Source organism: Agelaius phoeniceus, chromosome 1, assembly GCF_051311805.1.
Source record: "Agelaius phoeniceus isolate bAgePho1 chromosome 1, bAgePho1.hap1, whole genome shotgun sequence".
NCBI lineage: Eukaryota > Metazoa > Chordata > Aves > Passeriformes > Icteridae > Agelaius > Agelaius phoeniceus.
In genome coordinates this window covers 4,166,879-4,179,689 of record NC_135265.1, presented here as the reverse complement: position 1 = coordinate 4,179,689, position 12,811 = coordinate 4,166,879, and the positions used below count along the sequence as shown (strand labels likewise).

The following is a 12,811-nucleotide window of genomic DNA, read 5'->3' as shown; positions in this document are numbered from 1 at the left end:
GGTGGGGAAGAACAGACAGAGGTCAAGCTGAGCACAGCTTGGGCAGGAATAGGAAAGGTTAAATGTCACATTTGCCTTAGGGTCAGCTCAGGTTAATTTGGCTGGGGGGAAAAGTGCCTTCCACAGATTATGTTACTTTTGGTTTCATTTTCTCTCCGCTAACCACAGTGAACAGACTTGCTGTGTGCGAAACTTTCTTTTAAAATAAAATTGTATTTAAAGCAGACAAACCCAAACGATGCCTCAGGTTTAGCTTTTATATTTTTTAGGTTCTGTGCTGCTTCAGTGTGTGAGTCTGAGCTTCACATCAGGGCATGGGGAGCTCTGTGCACAGAGCAGGGAGACAAAACAATTCCTGCTCCGGCTGGGCACCAAGGACAAATGATCCAAATCTCAGCCCCAAGAGCACAAACCCCGTGGGCTGGAGAGAGAAAAACAAGCAGGGTGGGACTGCAGGGGCTAAAGCTGGAATGGGACAATGAACTGCAAGATGCAAATGGAGCAGAACTGATCCCAGGGAGAGAGCCCGGGAGCGCTGGTGCATTTTGGGGCCATTTTGGTTCATCTTGGGTGCAGCCCTGGCTGGGCTCTTGTGCTGCCCAAGGTGCATCCATGGAGGCCTTTGAATAAATCCCTGCTTTATTCTTTAGTGCTGTCCAGCCTCTGCTCTAGGTCAGCCTTGAGAAACTCCTCTTACAATAATAAAAACCAGCAAAACAAACAAAGAAAGAGAAACATTTCAGTAATGTAGAATTTTAAAGATAAATAATTGGGCCCATGACTGCACAGAAATTATATTTTGAAGTACTGAAATAATGGCTTTGGGTCACTAATGCATGACTTTACTCAAACTGTATTTCTCTTAAAACAGCTATTCCGTAACCTCTGCCCACCAAATCAGTTCTTTTTTGTCCTGAAAATTTACCTAAATCATGCACAGAAATGTCCAACTTAATTCCTCTGAGCCACTGTGAACATTTATGAACAAATAAAACTAATGTGCTGAGCCAAAGATTGAGGTGGAAATCAATCTTTTACTTTCCAAAGCAGGGACACCAACTAAGAGCAGGCCAGCTCTGAGTCTTCCAAAAAAAAAGATACAGAGCCTTTGGTCAACTTCCCATTTACATCTGGGAGGACTTTGGGAAAAGGATGAATTGCTCTGGTGTCACTGTCTGCCTCTCTAATGGGCATTTTATTGGGCCTTTCCCCTTGGACATGGTCACTGCTCTTCATTAATTCATGAAAGATCTTTATCTCTGTCAGAGGACATCAACTATGAGACGCAAGAGTTGCCGACTCACAGTTCCCACCAGTATTTGTGGTTATTTCATCCAGCTTAGAGAGGATTTGTAACATCATTTTAAGAAGAATTAACAAAGAGTCCTGGTTTGAAATACTGAGTTCCACTATGGAGCAATATAGAAATGTAAAACCAAATGAACACTGGTGTTGTAAAATTCACCTGCATGGGAGGGGTTGTTTTCTCCTCTCAAACATGGAAGAAATGGTGACAGGAATATAAAGGAGTGGCTTTGGAATATAAACCAGCCCCCAAAGCTATGGATAGGATCCAAAAATGTCAACACAAGCATGGGGCTACCACAGAGACACTGTCACCATGATATTTTCTGAAAAATCCTCTTTGCCCAGGATTTTCTCCTGGGAAGCTGAGAAGCCTCAGAGAGGAATGAAAACAAGAATTATCTGATTGCTGCTCCTGTGTTTGCTGCTTTGGAATGTGGCTTGGACATTGTTTACCCACAGGTGAATGTTTGATTGGTTCCATGTGAATTGATTTTAATTAATGACCAATCACAGCCAGCTGTGTCAGACTCTGAGGAGTCAGTCATGGGGTTTTATTATTCATCCTTGTGAAGCCTTCTGATGTATCCTTTCTCTATAGTTTAGTATAGTTTTAGTATATAATTTCTATGATGTGATATATGATATGATATGATATGATATATGATATGATATGATATGATATGATATGATATGATATGATATGATATGATATGATAATAAATCAGCCTTCTGAGAGCTTGGAGTCAAATTCTCATCTCTCACCTCACCCTGGGGACCCTCACAAGCACCACAAGACACAATGGAGCATCTGCTAAATTTAAATATCCAACAGTAGATAGCAGCACAGTGGGAGAAGCCAGCAGGAATGCAAGCTGAAGGGGAGGACCAAAGAGGAAAAGGGTGACCCACAACAGTGGAACAGCCCTTGCCAAAGGGGAGGTGAGTTTGGGTGCTGCCCCACACGGACAGATGCACACACTCCCCTTTCCCATCCTCACACAAGAATTCCCAGATGCCATACTGCAGTGCTCTAATAAAAACCACTTGTTAGGCCTCCCTGTCAAACATCTGCTGGTGGCCTGCTGAGAGGTGCTGACATCTGACACAGCCTCAAAGCAGCAGAGCAAAAACTCTTAAAAAAAAAAAAAAAAGTAGTTTCTAGTACTCCCGAGGTCCCAGAGAAATCCATCCCATTAAAGTACAACAGCATTTCAGCAGAAAGCCACTCCCAGAAAAGCAGTGAGATTTGTACTGAATAGCTTAGACTTCAAAACAGAGAGCAGCAGCTGAGCTGATCACACAGGGATTCCTCTGGAATTCAGGAAGAGAAGCAGGAATTTTCCAGATGCAGTTCATCTGCAGTATTTTAAATCTTTAATTGGAATGACCTCCACTGCCTGGGTCTTCTGCACTATAAGGACAGAGTCACTTAGATGCATCCCTCCTAAATTTTCTTTAGACACTGCATATAAAAGGGGAGATGATGGCTGCAGAACACACAAGCACACCATCATCTTATTTGATCATCTGTGCTCTTTCTTTTACTGAGCAAGATGAAGTGACCTTCCAACATGGAAAAATGTGGAGTTATTAACACAAAACGTGCTCAGCCCACAGCTGACAGGAGAAGGGTCCATCTCATGTCTTCTTTGCCACACAAAGTCTTACCCTGCACTATTAACTGTGCTCTCTATACAGCCAAAGCATTTTCCACTCCTGAGAAACCACCTCTGGCAGTGGCATGGATCAGGTCAGGAGGATGCTTCTTCCTGCCCTTCATCTCTGGGAACCTCCAGTGCTCTTAAGACTCCAGCTTTTCCCATGTGTTTCTTTAGAATATCTGAGGTTGCAAATGCTGCCTCGTTTCAACATCAAAATTGCAGCAACACTGTCTTCAGCACACAGAAAAGCTGCTGCTTAGTAGCTTTGCACAGGGAAAAAAGAAAAAAAAAGAGTGAATGTGAGAGAAAAGGGAAAGTTCCATTTAATTTTTAGTTATTCAATTAGGCAATGCAAATAAATTCACTCCATCTCCACAATGAGACTGAGTTCTCACCCCAATTTCTGGGATGGTCATGCTCTGAACGGTGGCTCAATTAAAAGCAAAAATTTAGTTTGTGTGCAGAGAAGCTCATTTTAGGGAAACACAGGCATCTAACTTCACAATGAAAATGTAATTAGTGAAAGAGCTCAACTCAGCAAAATCAAACTTCCTTGACAAAATCCATCCTCTGTTTGAACAGTTTCCAAGGCAGGTGGGCATCTGGCAAGTTCTACATCACTGGTGTGGGGAAACAGATGCTTTGGGGAAAAACCCATCAGATATTCCTTGGAATGCTCTTATAAAAAATGCCAGAGTTCATCTGATTAGCTCTTTCCTTCTAAGAGATGGCAACACATGGGAGAGAATGAGGAGAGCTGGAATATTTGCTGACTACTAATCACCTGAAGGAATATGCACAATCAGAACAGTGAAAGCTGCTACTTTAGGACAAAACCAGAGATTAGCACAGGAGAGGAGAGGAAAATCATCTTCACAGTGGCCAGGATGGATTTATATTCACTGCCAGGTGGTGACTTCATCCACAAGATGCATCTGAAAGAGATGCTTATCAAAGAACAGTAGTCAGAGGGCTATTGTGTTGGAAATACTTGTTTTTTGGAGAACCAAAAAGGTCAGCCCTCTGCATGAAGATGTTTTTGGCCTTTCTCAACACAGTGACTTAAAATCACTCGTGCAGCAGCACTTGGCAGCGTACAATTGTTTGGCTTGGCTTCACCAGAAAAATAATTTCCATTTGGGATAGAAAGTCTAAATACAAGTTTTCACAGGAGCCTGCAACCTGAAACCTGAGCCAGCTAAGGTTACAGTAAAGGGAAAGACTCTGAGCACAGTTCAAGAAAAATAGGCTCCTTTTCAAATCATCCTTCAGCCCTTGAAACACCCTCTGAGTTAATCCAAGTGGCCACATAAAACATTGCTACTTGTTAGAGAGCACCAAATGCTCCAGGAGACACTGCTCCATGATCTTAGAGGCCAGATGTATTCTGCAGCTCTTCCAGGAAGTCTGGAAAAAGAGACTTAAAGTCTGCATGGAATGGGAATTAGGACCCCAGTTCAATAAAGCAACTGAACACATGCTCAGTTTTAAGGCATGAGATGAAATCAATCTTTATACAAAAATAAATTTTAAAAAACCCCTCGAGCACCTGCTACACTGAACCCACCACTGAACTTCACTGTTGTCTTTGAAACTTGGAGATTTGCCTTCAGTGAGCACATGCTCTGCTGAAGCAGCTTTTAGAGGGGAGGTTCTTCATCCACTGAAAGCCACGCAGGTGCTGAGGGATTTTCTGAATCATGAGATACAAACCAAACCTGATTAAGGCCACACACGGGCTGGACTTGTCCAACCAGGTCTCCAAGCCCTTCCAAAGCAACCTGAGATGTTAAAAATGAGCACAACTCCATTTGAATCACAAGCTGCAGCTTTCCTGATATAAGATTGTTTAATGGAAAAACTTTTCAGATCTCACATCCTTGAAGAGTTTTGTTGGTCATTCCCCACACCTGTGGGTAGCACATTCAGAGCCTGGAAGGGGAGGAAGCCCCTCAGGGCACTCCTGCCTTCATGTCTGCCCTCTCCTTAGGTCTGTGAGTAATTTTTTTCCCCACCCAATTCCCATTCCTGTGAATCCTCTCAGCAGCTCCAATGGGATTCACCTCACCCCCCTATTCCAGCAGCCTTTGCTTCAGGCTCCCCAGTGCTCCGTGGAAGAAGGAACCACTGTCAAGGACCAACCCATCACCTGTGTAAATTTTAAACATGGACTCCAGGGTGAGATAATCATGCACTGGAGACAAAACACTCAGGGAATCCAGAGCAGCTCAAGTTTAAAAGTCATATTTACCCAAGTGAATGCCAATACCTCCCTCATCTAACCTTTATCTACATGCAGAGCCCCTGCAAGGATCATTCACCCATCCATTGTCACCACAGCCACTACCCTTCCAAAGCCACCCCTCACAGGCTCTCCCAGCTCAACAAATCTGAGCTCCTAATCTTCGTTTTTCATGTCTCTGCCACCTGAAAAAGATAAAAAAAACCCATCTGGATCAAGACTTTATCAGCTGAAGATATCTGCTCAGCTTCCCATGGAATGCCCACAGTGGTACCTCTGTATCCTCCACAAAATATTCCTCTGACCCAAGATTTCCTGACAGGGATTTAAAAATGAGCCAGTGAGGTGGCACTGGGTATTAGCAGTGAACTTTCTCTCCATCTTTCCTTAAACTGCTAATTCTTGGGCTGGAGCCCACTTCTGGATTTGAAAACCAAGTATCACAGTGAAATTTAACTCCAGGTCTGGAATTATCTCTCACTACCTGAAGGGGAATCACAGACTCTTCTCTGAGGAGTCAGATTCCTCTCAAGAGCTGACAGCACAGCATCAAGACAGGCATCATTCACCAACTGAAGGGAAATCTCATAGAACATAAAGAAAAAATTATGCACCATGACAACGACAGCATCAGAACAGAGATGTTGTAAAAGACATTTCAGAGATGTGAGAGCTCCATCTTTGCAGATTTTCACAGCTGAACTGTGGACGAGAATGATTTGGTTTTGGAATTAACCCTGCCTTCTAGCAATCCCTTCCAGCACAAATTATTTTCTCATTCCTCGATTTTATTTGATTTATAGTCCCTACAGTGAAAAGAATCACAGATAACAATTATTCCCCAAGCCTTTCAATGGGCAATGCAGTAAACAGCTTACAGACTGTATCTTGAACAATAAGCAGCAATCCAGAGGCTTTGAGGTTTTTCTCACTCATGTTTCTAAGATTTTTTACTGTGTTCACATAATTATAATTGAAATATTATTCCAAATACTATGAAAATACATTTTTAAATTATTACTCTGTTTAAAGATAAAATTTTCTTTTAATTCTTTTTTTTTTTTTACTTTCTGAAGGAAAGAAATACTGCAAGTCTGACAAGACTTCAAAACCCTCATGAGGATACTTCTTTTGATACAGTAGGGGATTCTTACACTTTGGAAGGTGTCTCAAGTTCAAGCTAGACTGAACAGCTGATGTCCCAGCAGGTGAGTTTTGAGGCAGGATGAGGAAAGATCCTCAGTGCATCTGACTGGAAGCACACCTGGTCAAAAATGCTTTCCTGAGCTCTGAGACACCATTCTCAGCAGCCAAGGGACACCCTGGGCCTCCTCTCTGCTTTGAAAGAGCCAGCTGATAGCAGAAGGAGCAGCCTGGTCCCTGGCAGGGATGTTTTCTCACAAAACAAGCGAGCAGCAAGGGAAGAGCTGTGATGGCCACAGTGCCCAGCACAGCCCTGGCGTGGCTCAGGAGCCTCTGCTGGCCTGAGCCCCCTGAAACCCAAGCCATGGCCAGGCCTGGGATCTGCTCCTGCCACTCAAAGGGAATGGATACCTCAGCGAGCAGAGCCTGGCTGGCAGCCCCACAGGAAACCTGTTCAGGCCCGTCAGCACACTTCCTTCCCTTCCCTTTTGCCTCCTTTCCTCCTTCCTTTGTGCTGGAAAAGCCACCCCTGCCAGGGCACAGCACTTCCCAAACCATGGCAGTGCAGAGAGAACAGCAGCTCTGCTGCCTGCCAGGGAGCTGGGGAAAGAAAGCAGCAGGGATTATCCCCCAGCCCTCGGAAGCAGCAGCTCCTCTGCAGCCCTCTGGCACTTGAGCTACTATTACCAGGGCAAGGGTTTAGCATTGCAGTGAGGACAGCTAATGTATTTTAATCTCCATCTGCATTACTCACTATTTACTTTCCCAGCATACCCAGCCCAGAGTGGACAGTTAACTCAGCCAGCATTATGCAAAAGTTTATAGAGCTTTAATTGGCTTCGTGGAATTAGCTTCATTTTCTTGCAGCTCCGTGGAAGAAGCACTTTTCAGCTCTTGAATTATCCAGTGGATTTTCTTTCTTATTTAGTGAAAACATGCTGAGGTTCTGTGCATGAGGCTTAAGGGATGTTTGGAGAGGCAGATTCCAAGTTCTCCACCCCAGAGCTGGGGAAGGAGCAGCATGCTCCCAGCACCTGACTCTCAGCGTTGCCTCCTCTGCACAGCAAGGAGGGATTTGGGAATCAGAGGTCAGGACAGGACATTGGAATTCACCTCTGTGAGGTGCTTTTCTCTCTCCCTTCCACAGCCAGATGGACCAGCCCTTGAGAAGATCCAGCAGAACATCTGCTGGTGAGAGCCAGCACAGATGAGCCCAGGGCCAGGGAGCTGAGCAGTGCCTATCACAGAATGTGCTCCTTGTCAAGGAGCATTGCAGGGAGCATCCCACAAACATCCCCATGCTGGCACCACGAACTGGAAATGAAATTTTCATGTATTTGGATGTGACTGACAAGATTCAAGCAGACAGTCACCCCAAGGACAGCCCTGTCTGTTGACTGATCTACTTTCTATTTGTCTTCTCTTGTAGCAAGGACCACAGCCAAATTTAGGCAACTTGTCAGAGAAGAAAATTAAAATACTCTACCCAACACTTAAATCAAATATAGATACCTTCAAAGCTGTTAAGATTAAAAGAATTATTAGCAGTTAAAGAAAGCACTTCTGTATGAAGAAATAGCTTGATAAAGCAAAGCATCACAAAGAGTTTAGTTGTCATGAACAGAAAGATAAGGAGACAAAGACAACGTTTATGCAATAAACACAGCCTGCTTTAACACAGGCCATTGAGCACCCACATGAGGCAGGGAGGTGAGAGGGGCTCGCTGGACAGCTCCAGCTCTACATCCAATAAATAATGTTTGCACTCTAAGGAAGAGCAGACTACATTTGGGATTAAAAGTGGTGTAAAATACAAGAAATAAGGGCATGGATACGATCTGTTGCAATTTATAGACATGGTGTGGGAAAGAAAATTCCTGCAAAAAGTCATCTGCTGGATCAACTTTTAATCTAGAGTAAATCAGCTTTTCCCTAAATCTCCTTTTTGGGTTTGCAGTGCTGCAAGACCTGAAAGTGATATAAACTACAAAGGAACAGATTCAGCAGCATGTGCAGCTTGTTGTTGCCACCCACATTTCCTCACCTCCCCCTCTCCCTAAAAAATAAGATCTGCAGAACTATTAAAAGAATCTAGAAATGTGCAAATGTTTGTTCTAATACAATATTTTTTAAATATTTGGTTTACTAATATATAGGGCAAAATGAAAATAAAAAGAAAACAGGAAAATGCATCCTTAATAAGCCTGTATCATCCACTACCCCATTTTTCTCGTGGTGGAACTCTCAGACCAGCACATCAGCAGCAGGAACTTGGGAATCCCTGACACAAAGAGAGCTCATCACCAAATTCAAAGCAATGAAGAGTTGGCCTTAGAGGAAAACCCCTCCGTGGGGCGAGCCCAGAGCGATGGCAGCACAGCACTCTCCATCTAAGCCAAAAAATCAAGCAGTGCAAAGGTCTGTTCTAAGTCCTGAATCACTTCTACTGTTCAGTTTTTTAGAATGTCTCCTGGCCACATTGCTGCCCCAAGGAATGTGGTGGGATCTCACCCAGTTCCTGGGAATGATCTGGGAGCAGCATGGACCAGCTCTGTGCACAGTCCCTGCAGCATCTCCCTCTTTTAGAGGCTGAAGGAGCTCAATCACATGAGCACAAGTCACTCCCTGGCATTTTTTTCTGGAGAGCTTTCCTGGAAATATTGATGTAGCAGTGGAGTTAGAACCTGTGAGGCTGAAATTAAAATTCTGCACCTGAGAATGCACAGGCTGCAAAGAGATGCCAGCTCTCCTTTCCTCCACAACCACGCTCTGGTTTGGAATATGAAGGTCACAGAGTTTAGAGGACTTGATCATGACTTTTCCTCTGCTCTTGACAGGATAATAATATGTAAGCAGCTGCCTTATATGCACAAAAGCTAAAGCTGCTTTCTTGCTGGCTAAGGGCAGGGATGAACATCATCACTGAAATGTTTTATGGCAAAACTACAGCCAGCCAACACCAGCACACAGCCACCTCCCTCCAACACCCAGTAATTGCCACGGGATGGCTACAAACTAAACCCTGACAAAGTGCTGCCCCAGGAGAGGCTTCTCCTGATGAGATGTTTATGCTGCATTAATTCACAATGGGGCTGAATTTTGGCAGCCTCAGACCAGGAATACTATTTAACTTGTCATCACTGGCTGATACACTCACACTGCCCCAGCTCTTTTAACAGCTCCAGGAGAACAAATAAATGATAGCAAGCCTTGCTTTTGGTTTTGATGAATAATCCCCCCTTCTCCAAATTACGTGAACTTAGCAAGGACTTTATATAAAAATGTCATAAGACTCATTTGCCTTCGTTTTATGGTTTGTTTTTTGTTTCCCACATTCAGTTAAATGTGTTTTCAAGTGCATCATACGTCCAGAACTCCTTTAAGAGAACATAAATCTCAGTTCAAGTCTTCACCCTCTTGCTGACCAGCCCTGTGAAATCTGTCAGGTCATTTGCACCAGCATTTTCATGTGGCAGATCTAATTCTGTACCACAAAGTTGCCTCATCTCGTGGGCGTTGCAAACCTGCAGCTCCCATAAAACACAATTGCTCGGCTGCTGTGAAAACTTAAACTCCCTTAACTGGGTGAGGGCCTGCTCTCACAGGCAGCTATTTTCCTCAAATCCACAAATGTGGATAAAGGCACTGACTTTGAGTCCACTTTCGAGTGTTTTCAAGTTAAACAAGAATTTAAGAGCTTTGGCTTTAAGCCAAAGTTTTAAAACGCTGCTCTTAAGCTTCTTGGTGCAAAGTTCCCTCCAGCTGGAAAGCAGAGATCCAGATTTATTGACAACATTCAGGGATTAAAACACTCCCCAAAGGAGCAGCAAAACCTTCTGCTACAGCTGGAGCAACCAGAGCTGAAGATTCAAAATGTTATTTCCCACACAGGTATACAAAAGGCCCTGATAGACACCAGCATGTTCCACCCAAACAAGCTCCTCTATAAAAGCACAGAATACACTCAGAGTTCACATTTCTTGGACTAAATCATTTTATGGAAACTTCACTTTTTGATCCTTAATCTACCTTCTCTTCTCCCTTTCTTTTGAGGCAGTTTTGTTTTTAAAGCAGCGACACAATTACCAAAATTAGCAGAAATAATTCAAATGCAAAGTTGCAGCAGAACTGGAAACCTGGAAAATCCAAAGATTGTATCCACAGAGGAAACACATAGCATTTCTTGATTGACTGAGAATGGATCAGTCTGGCTAAATACTCAGTACCTGACTAGTTTTGATAACCTCACTGACAAGTCCCACACTCTAAAGACAAACTGAGATATTTTTACGGACCAAAATAAATCAGCAAGAGAAAATAGAGACTAGGAGACAAAAAATAATAAGAAACAGAGATCAGAAAGAAGTGGTTTTGGGTTGAAAACAGCAAGTGTGTAGACCCATGCCACTGTGATCCTATGTGCACTGATCTCTTCCTTCTTTTGGTGATAAAAAAAACCCGACTCTGGCGGAGGTGAGAAAGTATTCTCTCACTTCTAAGAAAGCTACTGTGAAAAATAAAATGAAATTAAATTGTTGCTTGTCTCTGAAGCCTGTCGTTGACCTGGCTTTTCTTTTTCTTTCTAAATTAGAGAGGGGACCAAAAACCAAACAAACCCCCAAAATAAACAAACAAAACCCCACAAACAAACAAAACCCAAACCAAACCAAAATAGACAGAACTTAGGGAAACTGGACAGATTTTCTTTCTTTATCTAAGGAAATGTTAAAGATAGACCAATTACACTGTGGTTCAGAAGGATCACTGCCACTTTTTTAAAGCTGTGGGAACAGCCTTTACAAATTCTGCACAGGTTCAAAGCTGCCTAACCTCTCACGTTTTATTTTCAAGTCTGGCTTAACCACACTTAAAACCATCGTTCAAAACAAACAAGTCGGGAAAGCGTTTGAAGCCCTGTCCGACAGAGGCCAACCTGATTTCCACCTCATCCCAGCATCTCCCAGGGGGACGCTGGTGATGGAGAAGGACCACGCGGAAAAGCTTCCTGCGGGTTTCACTCGGGAGAAACTCGGAGCAAGTGCTTGGCTGGGTGCGTGGGCTGAGCCCTGCCCATCGCCACCCCTGCCCGCCGAGGGCTGCTGGAGCACATGGTGCCGGGACAGAGGCCGGGGCACCGGGCACCGCCAGCGAGCGAGGAGATCTGAGAGAAAACCCCGCTGGGGCAAGGAGCTGCCAGCCCAGCGGGGTCCCTGTGCTGGCACCTCTTCAGGCGAGCAAAGGTAGCTGTGTCACAGGGCAGGGGGCACTAAAAAGGGCGCAGGGACCCGCTCCAGAGGTGAGCGGGCAGAGGGTGTCTCTGAGAGCACCTGTGATGGAGCCCGAAAAGGCCCCGGGCACGGACGGATCCCCGGGCAGCAGCTGCCAGGGAGCGGTGCCCGCCCGGGGTGCCCCAGAGCCGGGGACGCACCTGCGAGGTCGCGGGGCACGGTCCCCGCACGGAGCCCCGAGCGCCCGCGGTTGCCCCGCTGCGTTCCCCGCGGCCGTGGGGCGTCCCCTCGCTCCCTCCCTGTCCCTGTCCTGGTCCCGGTCCCTGTCCCTGTCCCGCACCCCCCGTCCCTTTCCCGTTCCCGTCCCCGGCACTTACGGGCAGGAGCAGGAGCGCGGCGGCCGCTGCCGCGGGGAGGCTGCGCTGAGGCGCTCGCCCCGCCATGAGGGCTCGGGGGGTGCCCGGGGCTCAGCCGGACCCTCGGCGCTGCCCCGGCGCCGGCATCGCCCCCCGCCTGCTGCCCTTGACCCCTGCCCGCCGTCCCGGAGCCGAGCCCGGCGCTGCCGCCGCGTCCCAGAGCAAACCCCCGGCAGGCAGGGAGGGAGGGAGAAGGGGGAGCCGAGCCCGCCCTCCGCCCAGGATTCCTCGGGGATGGAGGCGGCGGGGGGCCCCCGGGGGAGCGCGACCCTCACAGGCTCCAGCAGCCGAGGGGACCGTGCTGTGCCCCGGCTCCGAGCGCCACAGGGGCTGCCCCTTCCATGGGGCGCTGGGTGGAAGCGGGGCCGCACTCGGCCGGCAGCCGTGGGGAGCCCCCTCGCCGAGCGCTGGGTGATGGAGATCCCTCTTCCCCGAGCGATGGGGACGTCTTCCACACCAGCTTCCAGAAATAACGGGGAGCCTCCTCCACCCTCCCGTACGCTGGAAATTCCACTGCCTCCAAAGTGGCCAGGAGAAAGAGGATTCTCCCTGCCCACGCTCTGGGTGCAGTGGGGATCATTTTCCAAAATTAGGTGCATTGGATACACCCCTTACAGCCCCCCAGGAGCATTAATAATCCCTTCACCACCCCATTCTGCCAGGCATTAGGTAAAATGTTAACTCCACTACCTGAAAACTTTCAGGAGCAACAGGCTTCCCCCAGTGCCCAGGTACAAACTGCATTGCATGCACAGTGTGCAGAGTTGTTTTGTAAAAAGAGAGAGAGAGCAACTCTTTGCTTGAGCACATAGC

General features: G+C 46.3%; 1 protein-coding gene across 1 annotated transcript in view; it reads right to left on the bottom strand.

Moving 5' to 3' along the window:
• CRHR2 (corticotropin releasing hormone receptor 2) overlaps nucleotides 1-12,502 on the bottom strand; it is a 155,281-nt gene extending 142,779 nt beyond the window's left edge. Inside the window, exon 1 of the mRNA XM_077186810.1 lies at nucleotides 11,960-12,502. Within this exon, the coding sequence (XP_077042925.1) occupies nucleotides 11,960-12,025 (66 nt within the window). The 5' untranslated portion in view covers nucleotides 12,026-12,502. The remainder of the gene's footprint in view (nucleotides 1-11,959) is intronic.
• Nucleotides 12,503-12,811: the final 309 nt, after the last annotated feature.